The following is a 16,489-nucleotide window of genomic DNA, read 5'->3' on the forward strand; positions in this document are numbered from 1 at the left end:
TGGCGAAAAGGTCTTGACCAGATCCTTCCGGCACGTTTGCTGCAAGCCAGTCTGCAGCCTGTGTGTCGGCGAGGAGGGTTTTGGCTCTTTTTGTGGGAGATGAGGAGGGAATTACTCATGCTGCAAGGGGAAGCCTTTGTCACAGCACGTCCCGGGTCTCACCAGCTTTTTGGTGTCCCCAGGGCCATCTGAGCGAGGGCTATGGGCAGCTCTGCAGCATCTACCTCAAACTGCTGAGAACCAAGATGGAGTTTCACACCAAGGTGAGCATCGGGCCCTCCCCATGGCCACGGCAAAGGGTGGGTGATGGGGCACTGGGGTGACAAAGGTGGCAATGTGCCGGTGCAGGACAGCGGCTGTCACCCCCGAGGGTCCTCTCCTCTGTCGTGACCACCCCTGGAACATGTCCCAGGCTGCCAGGACCCATCCTTAGCCTGGATATAAAGTGACCCGAGGACCAACACCTCGGGGATGGATGGTTTTGTGGGGAATCAAGGCTCCTTGGAGGCACCTGGGCTGGGCTGGGAGTGGGGGGCAGCTACAAGAAACAGTAACAAATCCCCAGTTTGGGGGTATTGAGGTGTAAATCCCCCAGAAAACCCTGCATCAGAGACTGGCTTCTCTGTGTCACCAGGGATGCGGGCAGGGATGCCGGGGTTTGGGCTGGGGGTATCCCTGTTGGTGCAATGAGCAGAGCAAAGGAGAAATTAAATACATGTGTATAGAAACCTCCCTTTGCTGGGGACCGAAGTTCAGGTATAAGGCACTCTAGCACTTTCTAAAACAAGGTTTTCGTATGGGCAGGAAAAATGGAGTGGGAGCAACAAGTCAGCCTGGGAATCCAAGATCGATAGGGAAATAATGATTGACTTAATCTGAGCGCTGCTGAGCACGCACAGTTTGGTTCTTCTCAACAGAACTTCAGCAGAGTCAGAGGTTTAAGGTTTCTTTGTGAGCATCCAGTTCATCACAGACCAGAAATCTCACCTTGGATTCACCAGGAAGATCAGGAAATGGGAACGAGGTGGCTCAGAACAAATCTCTCGGTCCCCAGCAGCCTCGGTGCTCCCAGGGCTTCTGCCCTGGTTGGTAAAACATCTCCACACAGGGGATGCTGTGGGGTCGGTCCTGGCCGGAGTCAGCATGATGTCCCATCCCGTCCCACCCAGTGCTTCCCCAGCTCGAAATAATCAGTGCCTGTCACCAAAATCCATTTTTTCTATCTCCCCTTTAAGCTCTTGGGCCATGGGTGTTCCTGCGCATGGGCGCATCCCAGGGAACCACCCCAGATGGGTTTTTCCCCTTCGTCAGGAGCTGTTTCCAGGCTGTGGAGCAGCGCTGCCGGGCAGGTCCTGGCCTGGAGAGGCTGCACGGGCTCTGAGTCAGCTCCACGTGTGCCGTGCCGGGGGCCATGGAGAGCGGGTTTGTTGTCAGGGATGCAGCGTGTCCTGTTGTGCCTCGGGAAGCCACGTTCACATCAATGGAAATTATTATTTAGGCAGATGCTTTCTTATAGAATAAAAGAGAATGTGCTTGTGGTGTTAAAGTACCAGAGTGCTGCCCAGAGCCGGGTGGAAGGTCATGGTGGGCCTGCACACAAGTGCATCCCCATGTGGCCTCGAGTGCCCTCATCCTCACAGTGACCAGCTGCAGTTTGGTACCCGTGACATTTCCTTTCTTTCCCAGCTCTGCTGGAAAGAGGTGATTTTATGAAGCCAGGCTGTACCTGTCACCTGGATTTGGTTTGGAGCTGTGATGGGAGTGTTTTGGGCAGCATGAAGAGTATTAGGGTGGTGAGAGCCTGGCCCAGGTTGGCCAGAGAGGTGGTGGATGAACCATCCCTGGAGACATCCCAGGCCAGGCTGGACGGGGCTCTGAGCAACCTGAGCTGGTGCAGATGTCCCTGCTCATGGCAGGGGGGACACTGGGGAGCTGGGAAGGGCCCTTCCAGCCCAAACTGTTCTGTGATTCTAAGAGACTTTGCCCCCCAGAGCAGATATCGGCTCTGTCCCCTCCAGCTCTTGGCAATGGTGGTGGCCCCATCTCCGGGAGCGCCGGGAGAACTGACTTGTCTTGCTGGGGAGGATACAGGTGCCACGCACTGGGGATGCTGCGGTCACCGGGGGCTCAGCAGATCTCGTGGCAGCCCCCTTTCCCCTGCATCACTCCCTCGCTGTATCCGAAGAGCTATCCCAGTCTCTTGCACCACAGACACTGGCCAGATCAGCCACCCTGGTGCTCCCAGAGCTGTGGAGATCGAAAACCTTTCTGTCTCCTGTTTAACCCTTTTCCAACTCCTGTTTCCCCACAGAATCCCCGCTTCCCTGGCAATCTCCAGATGTCCGACCGGCAGCTGGACGAGGCGGGGGAGAACGACGTCAATAATTTGTGAGCACTGGGCAGGGGTGGGAGGCGAGGGAAGGGGTGGGACGGTGCTTCCCACCCTCCCCGGCAGGACCACGGAGCTGGGGACGGGAGCTGGCACCTTCTCTCCACGCTGCTGTGGTGCTGGGGGAGGGTGGAGCGCCCGGGCGAGGCTGGTGCATCCACACCAGAGCACCCGCTTGTCCCTCTGGGGTGGCACCTGGCACATGTTGAGGCCCATGAGTGGCTGCAGGGACACTCCTCAACCATCCTTATCCCTTTTTCCTAGTTTTCAGCTGACGGTGGAGATGTTTGACTACCTGGAGTGTGAGCTGAACCTCTTCCAGACGGGTGAGTCCCTGTGCTGCCCTGGGTGGGGGTCTGCGGGGGCTGAGCTGGGCGCATCGCAGCTCATCTCTTTTCTGGGTACTTCCCTCAAATTATTATTAGCTGAGGTCCCTGTGTGCGTGGTGCTGGGCACATTCCCCCAGCCTGCTCCCCACCACGGCCATCGCTTTGGGGAGACAGAGGAGCCACAGAAATGATCTGAGGCTGGAACAGCTCTGCTGGAAGGACAGGCTGAGAGAGTTGGAGTGTTCAGCTGGAGAAGAGAAGCTCCAGGGAGACCTTATTGTGGCCTTTCTGTACTTAAAAGGGGCCCATAAGAAAGATGGGGACAGACTTTTGAGCAGGGCCTGTTGCGATAGGACAAGGGGTGATGGTTTTAAATTAAAGGAGGGAGATTCAGGCTGGATAAAAGCAAATTGTTGCCCCTGAGGGTGGTGAGAGCCTGGCCCAGGGTGGCCAGAGAGGTGGTGGATGAAGCATCCCTGGAGACATCCCAGGCCAGGCTGGACGGGGCTCTGAGCAGCCTGAGCTGGTGGAGATGTCCCTGCTCATGGCAGGGGGGGCACTGGGGGAGCTGGGAAGGTCCCTCCAACCCAAACTATTCTGTGATTCCACCACCCAGACTTTGGGCTCTCCTGCTCCAGCAGACTCCCTGGGCTGAATTTCTTCTGTTCTTACTCGTGGGCTTGCGACAGGCTTTGGTTTTTATTAGTGGTGAACACGAGCTGCTGTGGGTGTTGGCAGCAGTGCTGGTGCTGGAGGAGGCGTGGGGGCACCTGCCTTCCTCCTGCATGAGCGGCCGAGGGGTAAAACAATTCAGTCCCAACCCTCAGGACTGTCACGCACCTCTGCACCTCTCAGGTCTGAGGTCAATCAGAGCAATTTTGGGGCAAGCCTCCATCAGCTGTGTGCAGCAGGCTGTGGGTGCTGGCGGGATGGGGCTGTATTGATGGAACCCTCACCTTGCGGCTGTACACCGGGATGGTGACGGTGCCGTGGGCTCATCCCTGTGGCGCAGCCCCATTCCTGGAGTGTTCCCAGGAGCTCTCGCTGCTCTGCCTGTCGGGGGCGCGTTGCTGCGTGGAGATGAAGCTGCCAGCACCCTGCCCGCCGTGCCGGCACCTCTGCGGGCAGGCGGCCCCGGCTTGTGGGGGACCCGCAAGTCTGGATGATGAAACTGGTCACTGGACATCGCCCCATGCCCCAGACTGGCCCCAGCCCTGGCAGAAGGACTTTGGTGCCCTGGTGCCGTGGGGCACATCCTGCAACCCCAGTAGAAGATGCAATTTGGCGTGACAATGGCAGAAGATAGAATTACAGAATCACAGAATCATTTTGATTGGAAAAGACCTATAAGATCATTGAGTCCAACCATTAGCACAATCCTCACACTAACCCATGTCCCTGAGAACCTCATCTATTCAACCCCTCCAGGGGTGGTGACTCCACCACTGTCATGGTGCTGTGGACACGAGGTGCTGCCGGCTGCTCCCGGCTGGTTTGGGGGCATCTCCCCAAATGCTCGGGGTACAGGCAGGGCACTGGGGCTGTGTGTCCTGGGGGGACCAGAGCCCTGCCCAGGTACCCTCCTGGGGCTCAGGACGGGCCACCTCCTGCCCCCAGTGCCAGGCTGAGGTGTCCTCGGGCAGCATGGGGGTCTCGGCTGGGATTTTGCCCTCCCGCTGAGCCTGCAAACAGCTGAGGGACAGCGGGCTGGGTGCCCCAGGGCCAGCAGGTGTCAGGGGTGCAGGTCTCTTGCTCTGGGTGATTTGTGGGCACAGCCAACACGGTATGGCACCCGCCGGTGCTGCCGGAGCCTGATCCCCTTCTCTGTCCCCGCAGTGTTCAGCTCCCTGGACATGTCGCGCTCGGTGTCGGTGACAGCTGCGGGGCAGTGCCGCCTGGCCCCGCTCATCCAGGTGATCCTGGACTGCAGCCACCTCTACGACTACACTGTCAAGCTGCTCTTCAAGCTGCACTCCTGTGAGTGTCCCCAGCACCACCACTTTGAGGGGACATGGAGTGGGACACCGGGGTCACCACCCTGCTCAGGCTGGGCTGTTCGCCCCCATCCCCATCTCCTTCCCAGCCTTTTTGAGGGGGTGAGGGGCATCACCAGGAGGGACAAGGAGGTGCAAGCGCTGGGGACCAAGCTGTCCCTGGAGCCTGCCCTGTGAACACTCCTCAACTGTGGGGACGGTGCCCACCAGGACGTCCCTGGCTTTGGGCAGGCAAAACACCTGCAAAACCCACGTGCCCCAGGACCTCGAATTGTGGTGGCAGCTACCTGACCGCCAGCTCCCTGCTGTCCCCTGCCCTGGGGGTGTCTCAGGGGGACATGATCCCATCCTGCAGCAGGACACCAAGCCCAGAGCTTTCAGACCCCAGGAGAAGGGTGATCGTCTCTGGGAAAGACCCATCGCCAGGTGGCTGTGCTGGGGGGTTGTCCCCTGATCCATGGAGGTCTCCCCACTGTGGAGATGCCCGGTGACATTTCCACTTGCTTCTTCTTCCAGGTCTGCCGGCGGACACGCTGCAGGGCCACCGGGATCGCTTCCTGGAGCAGTTCAGAAAGTAAGTGCCCAGCCCCGGGGCGATGGGTCCCCCTGGCACCCGCAATGCCCCGGGGGTGCTGCCGGGGTGGAGGGAGCACAGCGGGGATGCCAGAGCCGTGTGGGACACCGGAGCTCTGTGCCTTGGGCTCAGCTGCCCAGCGATGGAGCATCTTGCTCTGAAATCCAACCCACTTCGACCTCTCGGCTTTCCCCGGAGCTTCCTCCAGGACCGCCGCTCTGCTCGGCTCATCCACAGCTATTGAATTACCAGATAACAGCGTTATTAATTCTAACGAGGCTGTTCAGCCACTGACAGCATGTCTGATGATTTAAAACCCTCAAACCCTTTAATTGCAGTTTTGACTGCAATTTGTAGGTGTGCTGTCTGGGCGCAGGCTGGGAAGCCAAGCGTGGGGGGCTGGTGGGGGGGACACCCCAGGGGTGACCCGGGCTGGGTGCTGGGTGGGCAAGGTGCTCAGCACCCTTAGCAGCGTTTTCTGCTTGCAGTGGGTCTATTGGCAGAGGGATGTGTTGGTAGAACACAAGCAGCATGTGGAAGTGGTTTGAGATGCTCCTGTGGGAGGGAGGCGTTTGCACAAGCTCTGGGAGGGACTCACGGTCACAGTGCTGGGGGCATGGGACAGGGAAAAGAGATTTTTACATCCAGTTCTGTTGAATTTCAAACAAAATGCCAGTTGCACAAACCCGAGGGAGGTTGTGAAAAGGGATGGCCAAAGGATGGAAGCTTTGGGTGCTGCAGAGCTTTGGGGGTCCCTGGGGAGCCTTGCAGAGAGCCGGGTGCCAGCGGTGCTGCTGGGTCATGTGCAGTGGCAGCAAATGTATTTATTTCCAAAAGTTCTGGGGAAAAATGGAACTGCCCTGAGAAGTGCGGGTGACACCGATGTGAGTGGCACAGTCGATGTGCTGGGGCCAAGGGGCAACATCCAGGGGGACCTGGACAGGCTGGGGGGTCCATGTGAACCTCATGAGGTTCAACCAGGCCAAGTGCAAGGTCCTGCACCTGGGTGAGGGCAAACCCCAGTATCAGCACAGACTGGGATGGGCGGATGGATGGATGGATGGATGGAGAGAAGCCGTGTGGAGAAGGACTGATGGATGACAGATGGGATGTGAGCGAGCAATGTGTGCTTGCAGCCCAGAAAGCCAAGTGTCTGCTGGGCTGCCTCCCCAGCAGCGTGGGCAGCAGGTCGAGGGAGGGGATGCTCCCCCTCTGCTCTGCTCTCCTGGGACCCCCCAGAGCACCGAGTCCAGCTCTGGGGTCCCCAGCACAAGACAGACATGGGCCTGGCAGAGCGGGGCCAGAGGAGGCCACTGAAATGGTCCAAGGGCTGGAACAGCTCTGCCATGGAGAGAGGCTGAGAGAGCTGGGGGTGTGCAGCCTGGAGAAGAGAAGGCTCCAGGGAGACCTTACGGTGGACCCTCAGTACTTAAATGGGGGTTATAGGAAAGATGGAGAGACTTTTGACCAGGGCCTGCAGTGACAGCACAAGGGGCAACAGTTTTAAACTGAACGAGGATGGGGTTAAGTTGGACATGGGGAAGAAATGTTGTACGATGCGGGTGGTGAGACACTGGCACAGGCTGCCCAGGGAAGCTGTGGATGCCCCATCCCTGGAAGTGTTCAAGGTCAGGCTGGACGGGGCTTTGAGCAACCTGGTCTGGTGGGAGATGTCCCTGCCTGTGGCAGGGGTTGGACTGGATCATCTTTGAAGGTCCTTCCAAACCAAACCACTCTGTGAGATGTGAGGTCAGGTCTCCCCCGCATTAGGAGCTGCGCAAAGGAGACAAGTGGTTGGGTTTTGTACCAGGGGTGTCTCAGGTGCTCCCCAGGGATGCTGCTGGAACTGGTCCTCTCACCGTATTTTAAATGAGATTGAAAAAGAGCCAGCAGTGAAGTGCCCTGCCCTCTGCTACATAATTATTTAGGGCAGTCAAAACAAAAACTAGCCGCCGAGAGCAGGGGGAGGATGTGACGATGCCGAGGGACAGCTCGGTTCAAGGTCACAGACTGCAAACCCCACCAGAGAGCGGGGCTGTGCGTTGGCTCCGACCCGTGGGCAGAGACCTTGGGGTGGGTACTGACAGCGCTGAGATACCGATGGGACACTGGAGTGGCCAGAAGGGAGGGTACCCAGGCCCTGCCACTACCCCCAAAACTGGGGCTCCGACGGGAGGCAGCCCTGCTGCTGGGGAGCTGCTCCTGGTGATGGCGCAGACATGGTCTCCAGGCAGGAGACCCCCAACCTGCTGATGGCCGGGGCCGTGGTGGGAGCAATGGTGACATTTCTCAGCTGTCCCTTGGTGAGGACAGCACGGAGAGGTGGCTGTGCCTCGGTCCCACCCAGTGCAGCCGTTCTGCTGTTGTTCATTGTTTCATGGACTCACAGGGTGGTTTGGGTTGGAAGGGACCTTTAAAGATCATCCAGTCCAATGCCTTTGCCATGGGCAGGGACATCTCCCACTAGACCAGGTTGCTCAAGTGTCAGGTCCTTCTCTCTGCTCCTCGGGTCCTGGGTTTATGGGAGAAAACCTCCAGCAGTCAGTTTTTGCCAGAGGTGGGGTGGCGATGGGGGCTTCCAAGGACCCACCATGGGTTTGGTGGCAGCATGGTGGCCCGATGACACCCTCCTGGAGCCAGGCGAGGGGTTGGAGCCACCTACATCTGGGGTGGGGTGTCAGGGTTGGGCAAGAGCTGTCACTGAGCGTTCCCTGTCCCTCGCAGGCTGAAGGACCTCTTCTACCGCTCCAGCAACCTCCAGTACTTCAAGAGGCTGATCCAGATCCCGCAGCTGCCGGAGGTGAGACCCTGTGGTCCTCAACCCCCTGCTCGCTGTCCCCATGGCCAGGAGTAGCAACAGGCACTGGGAGAGTGACCAAAAAGGGTCACCTTGCCCAGCTTCCTGGGGCTGGTGGCGGTGTGGGGTCATGGGGCCTGAGGCTCATCCTTGTGTCCCTCCCCGGGTGGGATCCTGCAGGATGGAGCTGCTGGCGGCTGGGATCCCCTCACACCAACCCGCAGCCCTTGCTGGGATCTGTCCCTGTGGGTCCTGGCTCCATCCCCATGTGTCTGGGCAGCCAGCTCAGCGCCAGGGCAGGATTTGGACGATCCATGTATCTAGAGGACTGGGTCCAGTTCTGGGCTCCCCAATTTAAGGACAAGGAATTACTGGAGAGAGTCCAGCAGAGGGACACAGAGATGCTGAGGGGTCTGGAGCATCTTTGTGATGAGGAGACACTGAGAGAGCTGGGGCTGTTGAGCTGCAGAAGAGAAGCTGAGAGGGATCTGATCAATGGGATCAATATCTCAGGGTGGGTGTCAGAGGATGGAGCAGACTCTGTTCAGTGGTGCCCAACGCCAGGGTGAGGGGCAGCGGGCACAGACTGAAACACAGGAGGCTCCATGTGAACATGAGGAGAAACTTGTTTGCTGAGAGGTGCCGGAGCCTGGACCAGGCTGTCCAGAGACATTGTGGAATCTCCTTCTCTGGAGACATTCAAACCCGCCTGGCCCGACCTGTGTGATCTGCTCTGGTGACCCTGCGTGAGCAGGGCTGGGCTGGGGATCTGCAGAGGTCCCTGCAACCCCAACCAGCCTGGGGTGCTGGGAAGCCCCATGCTGGTGCCGGTGCTCCCCACTCAACCCTGTTCCCTCTGCTCCCCAGAACCCTCCGAATTTCCTGCGCGCCTCGGCGCTGTCAGAGCACATCAGCCCCGTGGTGGTCATCCCCGCCGAGGCGTCCTCACCTGACAGCGAGCCCATCACAGACCTGGTGGAGATGGACACGGGCTCCCAGGTGAGCTGCCGTGGTGCTGCCCATGTCCCTCGGGCTGCAGAAAGGACCATGGGTGCCCTTCAGCTCCAGCTCTGGGGTTACTTCTCCAAAACCATGCCATGGTGGGGGCTGGGATGGTGGGGATGGCCTTGGGAGCATCATGGGGAGGGCCGGTGTGGGTGCTGGGTGCTGCCAGCTCTGAGCCAGGCTGAATTCATCGCACAGTGCTTCTGTTAGTGGTTTGGTGCCCTCCAGTGCTGAGCACTGGAGACGTTTGGCTTCCTAACATCGCCCCTCAGCTCTGGGTGCCTGTGTAGGGCCTTCACATCCCTCCCCACCAAGGGTTGTCCTGGGCACTGAGCGTTGCAGGAGTGGAAGGGACACATGGTGACATGGCTTTGGGGCTCTTCCCCCCGGGAGTTTGGTGGGGATGGACCAGGGGTGCTCCATGTCCAATGTGTTCAGCATGTTCAGCACCCTGGGAACAGCAGGGAGGATCCAGCCCCTGGCTCAGCGGTGCCACCAGGGACATGAGGGGATGCGGGCTTCCATGTGGTGGCGGCTTCATGCCAAGTCCCTGTGCTCTCCCCACAGAGCCTCTTTGACAATAAGTTTGACGACATCTTCGGCAGCTCTTTCAGCAGCGACCCCTTCAACTTCAACAGCCAGAATGGGATGAATAAGGATGACAAGTGAGCAGTCCTGGCACAGCAGCCATGGTGGCACAGGGGACATCTCCCCTCCCAGGACACGTCCCTGTGTCACCGGCACGGCTGGTTGCACTGAGGATGTACCTGTTGTCTCTCCTTCCCAGGGACCGGTTAATCGAGCAGCTTTACGGGGAGATCGCAACCCTGAAGGAGGAGCTGGAGAACTTCAAGGCCGAGGTGGGTGACAACCATCCTGTGGTGTCACGTGGTGGGCACCCATGTTGCAGTTCAGGAACAGGATGAGACCCGTCAGCTCCTGCTGGGAATGGGGCAGTGTGGGGCGGTGGCTGTGCCCCTGCATGTGTGAATCACAGAATGTCAGGGGTTGGAAGGGACCTCGAAAGCTCATCCAGTGCAATCCCCCCGCCGGAGCAGGAACACCCAGATGAGGTTACACAGGAAGGTGTCTAGGCGGGTTGGAATGTCTGCAGAGAAGGAGACTCCACAACCTCCCTGGGCAGCCTGTTCCACCCTCACTGGGAAGAAGTTTCTTCTCATATTTAAGTGGAACCTCTTGTGTTCCAGTTTGAACCCATTACCCCTTGTCTTATCACTGGTTGCCACCGAGAAGAGCCTGGCTCCATCCTCCTGACACTCACCCTTTCCATATTGATCACCATGAACGAGGTCACCCCTTAGTCTCCTTTTCTCCAAGCTCAAGAGCCCCAGCTCCTCAGCCTTTCCTCACACGGGAGATGCTCCACTCCCTTCAGCATCTTCGTGGCTGCGCTGGACTCTCTCCAGAAGTTCCCTGTCCTTCTGGAACTGAGGGGCCCAGAACTGGACACAATATTCCAGATGTGGTCTCACCAGGGCAGAGTAGAGGGGCAGGAGAACCTGTGACCTACTGACCACCCCACTTCTAATGCACCCCAGGTCCCATTGGCCTTCTCGGCCACAAGGGCCCAGTGCTGGTTCATGCTCATCCTGCTGTCCCCAGGACCCCCAGGTCCCTTTCCCCTACACTGCTCTCTAATAGGTCATTCCCCACCTTATACTGGAACCTGGGGTTTTTCCTGCCCAGATGAAAGACTCTGCACTTGCCCTTGCTATATTTCATTAATTTTTCTCCACCCAGCTCTCCAGCCTGTCCAGGTCTCTGGATGGCAGCACAGCCTTCCAGTGTCAGCCACCCCTCCTAGTTTGGTGTCATCAGCAAACTTGCTGACAGTCACTCTATTCCCTCATCCAAGTTGCTGATGAATATGCCAAATAGTACTGGTCCCGGTACCAACCGTTGAGGGACTCCACTGGACACAGGCCTCCAACTGGACTCTGCCCCATTGACCACGACTCTCTGGCTTCTTTCCTTCAGCCAGTTCTCAGTCCACCTCACTACCCGATCGTCCAGACCACACTTCCTCAGTTTAGCAGCGAGGATGGTGTGGGAGACGGTGTCAGATGCTTTACTGAATTCAAGATAGACCACATCCACTGTTTTGCCATCATCTATCCACCTGGTTATGTCCTCATAAAAGGCTATGAGGTTGGTCAAGCACAACTTCCCCTTGGTGAAGCCATGTTGACTGCCCCTGATGACCCTCTTCTCCTTGATATGCCTTGAGATGGCACCAAGGATAAGGTGTTCCATCACTTTCCCAGGGATGGAGGTGAGGCTGACCAGTCTATAGTTGCCCGGGTCCTCCTTCTTGCCCTTTTTGAAGACAGGAGTGACATTTGCTTTCCTCCAGTCCTGAGGCACCTCTCCCGTTTCCCAAGACTCGGCAAAGATGATGGAGCGTGGTCCAGCAATGACTTCAGCCAGCTCCCTCAGCACTCGTGGGTGCATTCCATCTGGACCCATGGATTTATGGATGTCCAGATTGCTTAACTGCTCCCTAACCCAGTCCTCATCAACCAAGGCAAACTCCTCCATTGCCCTGATTGCTCTGGGGCCTCAGGGGTAGGTGGCTCCTCAGGACAGTGGAGACAGAGACAAAGAAGGCATTCGGTAATTCTGCCTTCTCTGTATCTTCTGTCACCAGGGCACCCACCCCATTCATCAGTGGGCCTACATTGCCTCTGGTGTTAGTTTTACCTGCCATGTATTTGAAGAAGCTCTTTCTGTTGTCCTTGACCCCTCTCACCAGGTTTAACTCTAAGGAGGCCTTAGCTTTCCTAGTTGCCTCCCTACATCCTTTGACAACAGCCTTATATTCTTCCCAAGTGGCCAGCCCCTCCTTCCATGATCTGTAAACTCTCCTCTTCCACTTGAGCTTACCCAGCAGTTCCCTGTTTAACCACGCAGGTCTCCTGGTTCCCTTCCTTGACTTCCTACGTGTCGGGATGCTCTGATCTTGAGCTTGATAGAAGCAGCCCCTGAATGCTAACCAACTATCTGGGGCCCAAAGCTGTGACCCATCTGTCTGTCCTGTCCCTGATGGCTTCTGCGTCCCTGCCAGCCGTCCCTGGCAGCCATCCCTGTCCATACTAGGGGGGTCCCCAAGTGTGCTCAGGGGATCAGGCTCACCCTGGCTGCCCAGCATCACCCCGCTGCATTCAAGGCTCTGCAGGATGCTGCTGCCCCCCGGGTGGCCACCGGATGGTACCGGGGGGGCTTTGGATGGTGCCAACAGCCACCAAACAGCACCAGGAGCTGCTGACCTCACAACAAGAAAGACCTTGAGTTGAGAGAAGGGAACGGAGCTGGTGAGGGGCTGGAGCACAAGTGTGATGGGAGCGGCTGAGGGAGCTGGGGGTTCAGCTGGAGAACAGGAGCTGAGGGGAGACCTTCTGATCTCTGACCTGCCTGAAAGGAGCTTGGAGCCATGGGGGGTCGGGCTCTGCTCCCCAGGAACAAGCGCCAGGACCAGAGGAAACGGCCTCGAGTTGCGCCAGGGGAGGTTGAGGTTGGATCTGGGGAACAATTTCTTCCCCAAAGGGCTGTGGGGCATTGGAACAGGCTGCCCAGGGCAGTGGTGGAGTCACCATCCCTGGAGGGGTTGGACAGACGGAGATGAGGTTCTCAGGGCCATGGGGCAGTGCCAGGGCTGGGTAATGGTTGGACTTGATGATCCTGAGGGGCTCTTCCAACCACACTGACTGTGACTCAATTCCCTGCCATCCTGCAGAGCGCACGGGGTGCAGTGCAGCTGCGTGGCCGGGCCAGCGAGCTGGAGGCCGAGCTGGCCGAGCAGCGGCACCTGAAGCAGCAGGCGCAGGACGAGAGCGAGTTCCTGCGCACGGAGCTGGAGGAGCTGAAAAAGCAGCGCGAAGACACTGAAAAAGCACAGAGGAGCCTGACGGAGATTGAAAGTGAGTGGGGGGGGGGAGCTGGTGCCCAGCATGGGGTGGGGTGACCTCCAGCGTGGGGGTCCGGGTGCTCACCGTGGTGTCCATGGCAGGGCGGGCGCAGGCCAACGAGCAGCGGTACAGCAAGCTGAAGGAGAAGTACAGCGAGCTGGTGCAGAACCACGCTGATCTGCTGCGCAAGGTGGGCTCCCCAAACCCCCCCAGTGCCCCCTTTTCCTGGCCGCACCCCCAAACACTGAGCATCTTGAGTTCCCTCTCTGCTGTCCCCAGAACGCAGAGGTGACCAAGCAGGTGACAGTGGCCAGGCAGGCCCAGGGGGATGTGGAGCGGGAGAAGAAGGAGCTGGAGGACTCCTTCCAGCGGGTGAGCGAGCAGGCGCAGAGGAAGGTGAGTGGGGACAGGGGGACACGCCGGGGTGCAGAGGGGGGTTCCTCCATGGGGCACCAGCACGAGCAGTCTCTCTGCCCGCAGTCTCAGGAGCAGGCGGAGGTGCTGGACACGCTGAAGCGGGAGCTGGCAGCCAGCAGGCAGGAGCTGCAGGTCCTCCAGGCCACCCTGGAGTCCAGCACCAAGGTGAGTCCCCATGGGTGGCCCCTGCACCCCAGGGCAGGCACCCTGGGTGAAGGGGGGGTCTGCCTGCTGTTGCTGCACTTGGGTGAGCTGCTACCCATCCCGGCCTGCTAACCAGCTCCCTGCCTTCTTCCTCCTCACATCTGGGTGGGTTTAGCAATCGTACCGGGGGGTTAGCGCTCCGGGGTACATGAGCATGCAGAGCAACGGCTCCAGCAGCAGCAATTGTTGAACGAGGTCCCTGCAAGGGCAGGGTCAGGCAGGACGGCTCTCCCTGCTGTGAAACCCAGGCAGGGAGCATGTGATGGCATCGCAAGAAGCCTTTGCATGGACTTGCTGCCATGCCAGAGGGTATTTCATGCCTGTGAAGCTCTGGAGGATGGCAGGGGCTTCCAGGCTCGTTGTGGAGGGCAGAAGCTGGCAGGAAAATGGAGCTGCCTGTCCCAAAGAGCTACGGAGATGCTGAGGGGTCTGGAGCATCTTTGTGATGAGGAGAGACTGAGAGAGCTGGGGCTGTTGAGCTGGACAAGAGAAGCTGAGAGGGATCTGATCAATGGGATCAATATCTCAGGGTGGGTGTCAGGGGATGGAGCAGACTCTGTTCAGTGGTGCCCAGCGCCAGGGTGAGGGGCAGCGGGCACAGACTGAAACGCAGGAGGCTCCATCTGAACATGGGGAGAAACTTGTTTGCTGGGAGGTGCCAGAGCCTGAAGCAGGCTGCCCAGAGCGGGTGTGGAGTCTCCTTCTCTGGAGACATTCACACCCGCCTGGCCCGACCTGTGTGATCTGCTCTGGTGACCCTGCATGAGCAGGGCTGGGCTGGGGATCTACAGAGGTCCCTGCAACCCCAACCAGCCTGGGGTGCTGGGAAGATGGGCAGGCCCTGCAGCACACTGGGGCAGAGCTGGCTCCAGGGCCAGAAGCCAGCACCCTTCATCTGCTGCTGTATCAGGGTAACAACAGCAATAATAGAAGTGAATTTTCACTGATAAAAGCAAAAGGGCTCCCCAGGGAGCTTCTGCCGCAGCCCAGGCAATGCCGTCAGTGCTGCAGGGGTGCTGCCAGGCAGCAGGTGCTGCAGGGCTGGCCTGCAGAGGCTGCAACGCACTGAGCAGGGACAGTCAGGGTGGCACAAGTCTGGACCGTGAGCAGGTCGCAAAATCAAAGGGTTTACCCTCAGCACAGCCCTGACCGCTGTTTTGTGCCTTCCCAGGCGGGAGCAGAGCAGAGCACCCGGCTCGCCGGCCTGGAGCAGGAGCGGGACAGCCTGAGCCGCGCAGCAGAGCAGCACGGGGAGGAGATGGCCGCCCTGCGTGCCGAGCTGCAGCAGCTGCGGGACACGCTGAGCCACCAGCAGGAGAGCAACAGGACGGAGCTGGAGATGCTGCAGACCCAACTGAGAGACAAGGTACCCTGGGGGCACCGTGAGCACCAGGCATGCTGGTGTCCCCCGCCCTGCTGAGCTGCGGGGCCTTAGGGGGGCTGGCGGCAGCAGAGTGTGGGGTTCCCGGTGGGGGCTGTGACACCCGCGCTGGCTTGGCAGGAGAGCAGGGAGCGGGCGCTGCAGCAGCGTGTGGCCGAGGAGCGGTTCGCCCTGGTGCAAGGCACAGCACGGGAGGCCGAGCAGATGGTGCAGGATGCCCTGGCTCGTATGGAGGATCCCGCTCACATCGGCTGCACCGGCTCAGCGGGTGAGTTCCCCGGTGCTCACCAAACCCAGCACCGCACAAAGCCCCCTCCTTGCTGTCCCTCGCAGAGAGCGGCTGTGCTGCGCACAGGAACGCCCCATGTTCCAGCCCTGCCTGCTCTCTGCCTGCAGATTGCCTGCTGTCCAGGACGCTGGCAGCCTCCGAGTGTGCAGGGCGGCTGAAGGACGCACATGGCAAATTCCTTGTCGACCGCACAGGTGGGACCGGCACCCAGGGTTGGGCTGGGGAGGGGGCAGCCCTGGCACTTGTGGGCAGGGTGGGCAGCGCCCGCTGGGGCTGAGCCCTGTGTCCCCCCCTCCCGCCACAGCCGTGGGCTCCCTCCTGCCCTGCCTGGGCCTCTTCGCCCACCTGGTCAGTGAGACCCTCCTGCAGGGCAGCGCCACCTCCCACCTGGCCCCCATGGAGCCCGCTGACTGTGAGTGCTGCCCGTGGGCGGGCAGGGGCTGGGGCGGGCAGGGGTCAGCACAGGCAGAGGCTGGGTTGAGCAGGGGCTGGGTTGAGCAGGGGCTGGGTTGAGCAGGGGCTGGCACAGGAAGGATGCCGGGGTGGGCAGGGAGCAGGACGGGCAGGATTCTGGAGCAGGCAGGGGACCGGGCGTCTGGTCCAGGCATGCAGCACCCTCGGCCTCTCGTGCTGCCCGCACAGGGCTGCTGGAGCTGTGCCGGCAGTGCGGCAGCGAGGCCGTCAGCTACCTCAGCGCCCTGCAAGACCCAGGGACGGTGGAAGGCGCCAACTGCAGCCCGGTGACAACCTGCCTGGGCCGGATCAGCGCCATCGGGGAGGTGGGTGCCCCGGGGGGTTTGGTGGGACAGGGTCAGAGGGGCTGTGCCACCCCTGGACCATCCCTTTTGTCACATGCCCAGGAGCTGCGCCCCAAAGGGCTGGACGTCAAGCAGGAGGAGCTGGGCGATCTGGTGGACAAGGAGATGGCGGCGACGGCGGCGGCCATCGAAACGGCAGCCGCCCGCATCGAGGTGAGGGTCACCGTGTACTGCGGGGCACCCATGGGTGCTGTGCCTGCCGGGACCACCGGCATGGAGCTGGGGCTGTGCGTGGGGCTCAGTACAGCCTCCCCCCCTCTACCAGGAGATGCTGAGCAAGGCACGAGCTGGTGACACTGGGGTCAAACTGGAAGTGAACGAGAGGTGAGCAGTGGCGCTGGAGGGCGCTGGGCTGGCAGGAGGAGG

At 59.8% G+C, this 16,489-nt stretch overlaps 1 protein-coding gene across 1 annotated transcript in view; it reads left to right on the plus strand.

Annotated features, from left to right (window-relative positions):
* The window catches only part of HIP1 (huntingtin interacting protein 1), a 53,604-nt gene that overhangs the window by 33,049 nt on the left and 4,066 nt on the right, over positions 1-16,489 (plus strand). The window contains exons 5-24 of the mRNA XM_065647350.1: positions 183-263; positions 2,312-2,388; positions 2,654-2,715; positions 4,555-4,695; positions 5,229-5,286; positions 8,011-8,086; positions 8,951-9,082; positions 9,656-9,753; positions 9,876-9,948; positions 12,843-13,026; positions 13,116-13,204; positions 13,294-13,410; positions 13,495-13,596; positions 14,807-15,001; positions 15,137-15,284; positions 15,413-15,499; positions 15,610-15,717; positions 15,948-16,084; positions 16,166-16,276; positions 16,389-16,447. Of these exons, the coding sequence (XP_065503422.1) occupies positions 183-263; positions 2,312-2,388; positions 2,654-2,715; positions 4,555-4,695; positions 5,229-5,286; positions 8,011-8,086; positions 8,951-9,082; positions 9,656-9,753; positions 9,876-9,948; positions 12,843-13,026; positions 13,116-13,204; positions 13,294-13,410; positions 13,495-13,596; positions 14,807-15,001; positions 15,137-15,284; positions 15,413-15,499; positions 15,610-15,717; positions 15,948-16,084; positions 16,166-16,276; positions 16,389-16,447 (2,135 nt within the window). The remainder of the gene's footprint in view (positions 1-182; positions 264-2,311; positions 2,389-2,653; positions 2,716-4,554; positions 4,696-5,228; positions 5,287-8,010; positions 8,087-8,950; positions 9,083-9,655; positions 9,754-9,875; positions 9,949-12,842; positions 13,027-13,115; positions 13,205-13,293; positions 13,411-13,494; positions 13,597-14,806; positions 15,002-15,136; positions 15,285-15,412; positions 15,500-15,609; positions 15,718-15,947; positions 16,085-16,165; positions 16,277-16,388; positions 16,448-16,489) is intronic.

This window comes from Caloenas nicobarica, chromosome 17, assembly GCF_036013445.1.
Source record: "Caloenas nicobarica isolate bCalNic1 chromosome 17, bCalNic1.hap1, whole genome shotgun sequence".
In the NCBI taxonomy this organism is placed as follows: domain Eukaryota; kingdom Metazoa; phylum Chordata; class Aves; order Columbiformes; family Columbidae; genus Caloenas; species Caloenas nicobarica.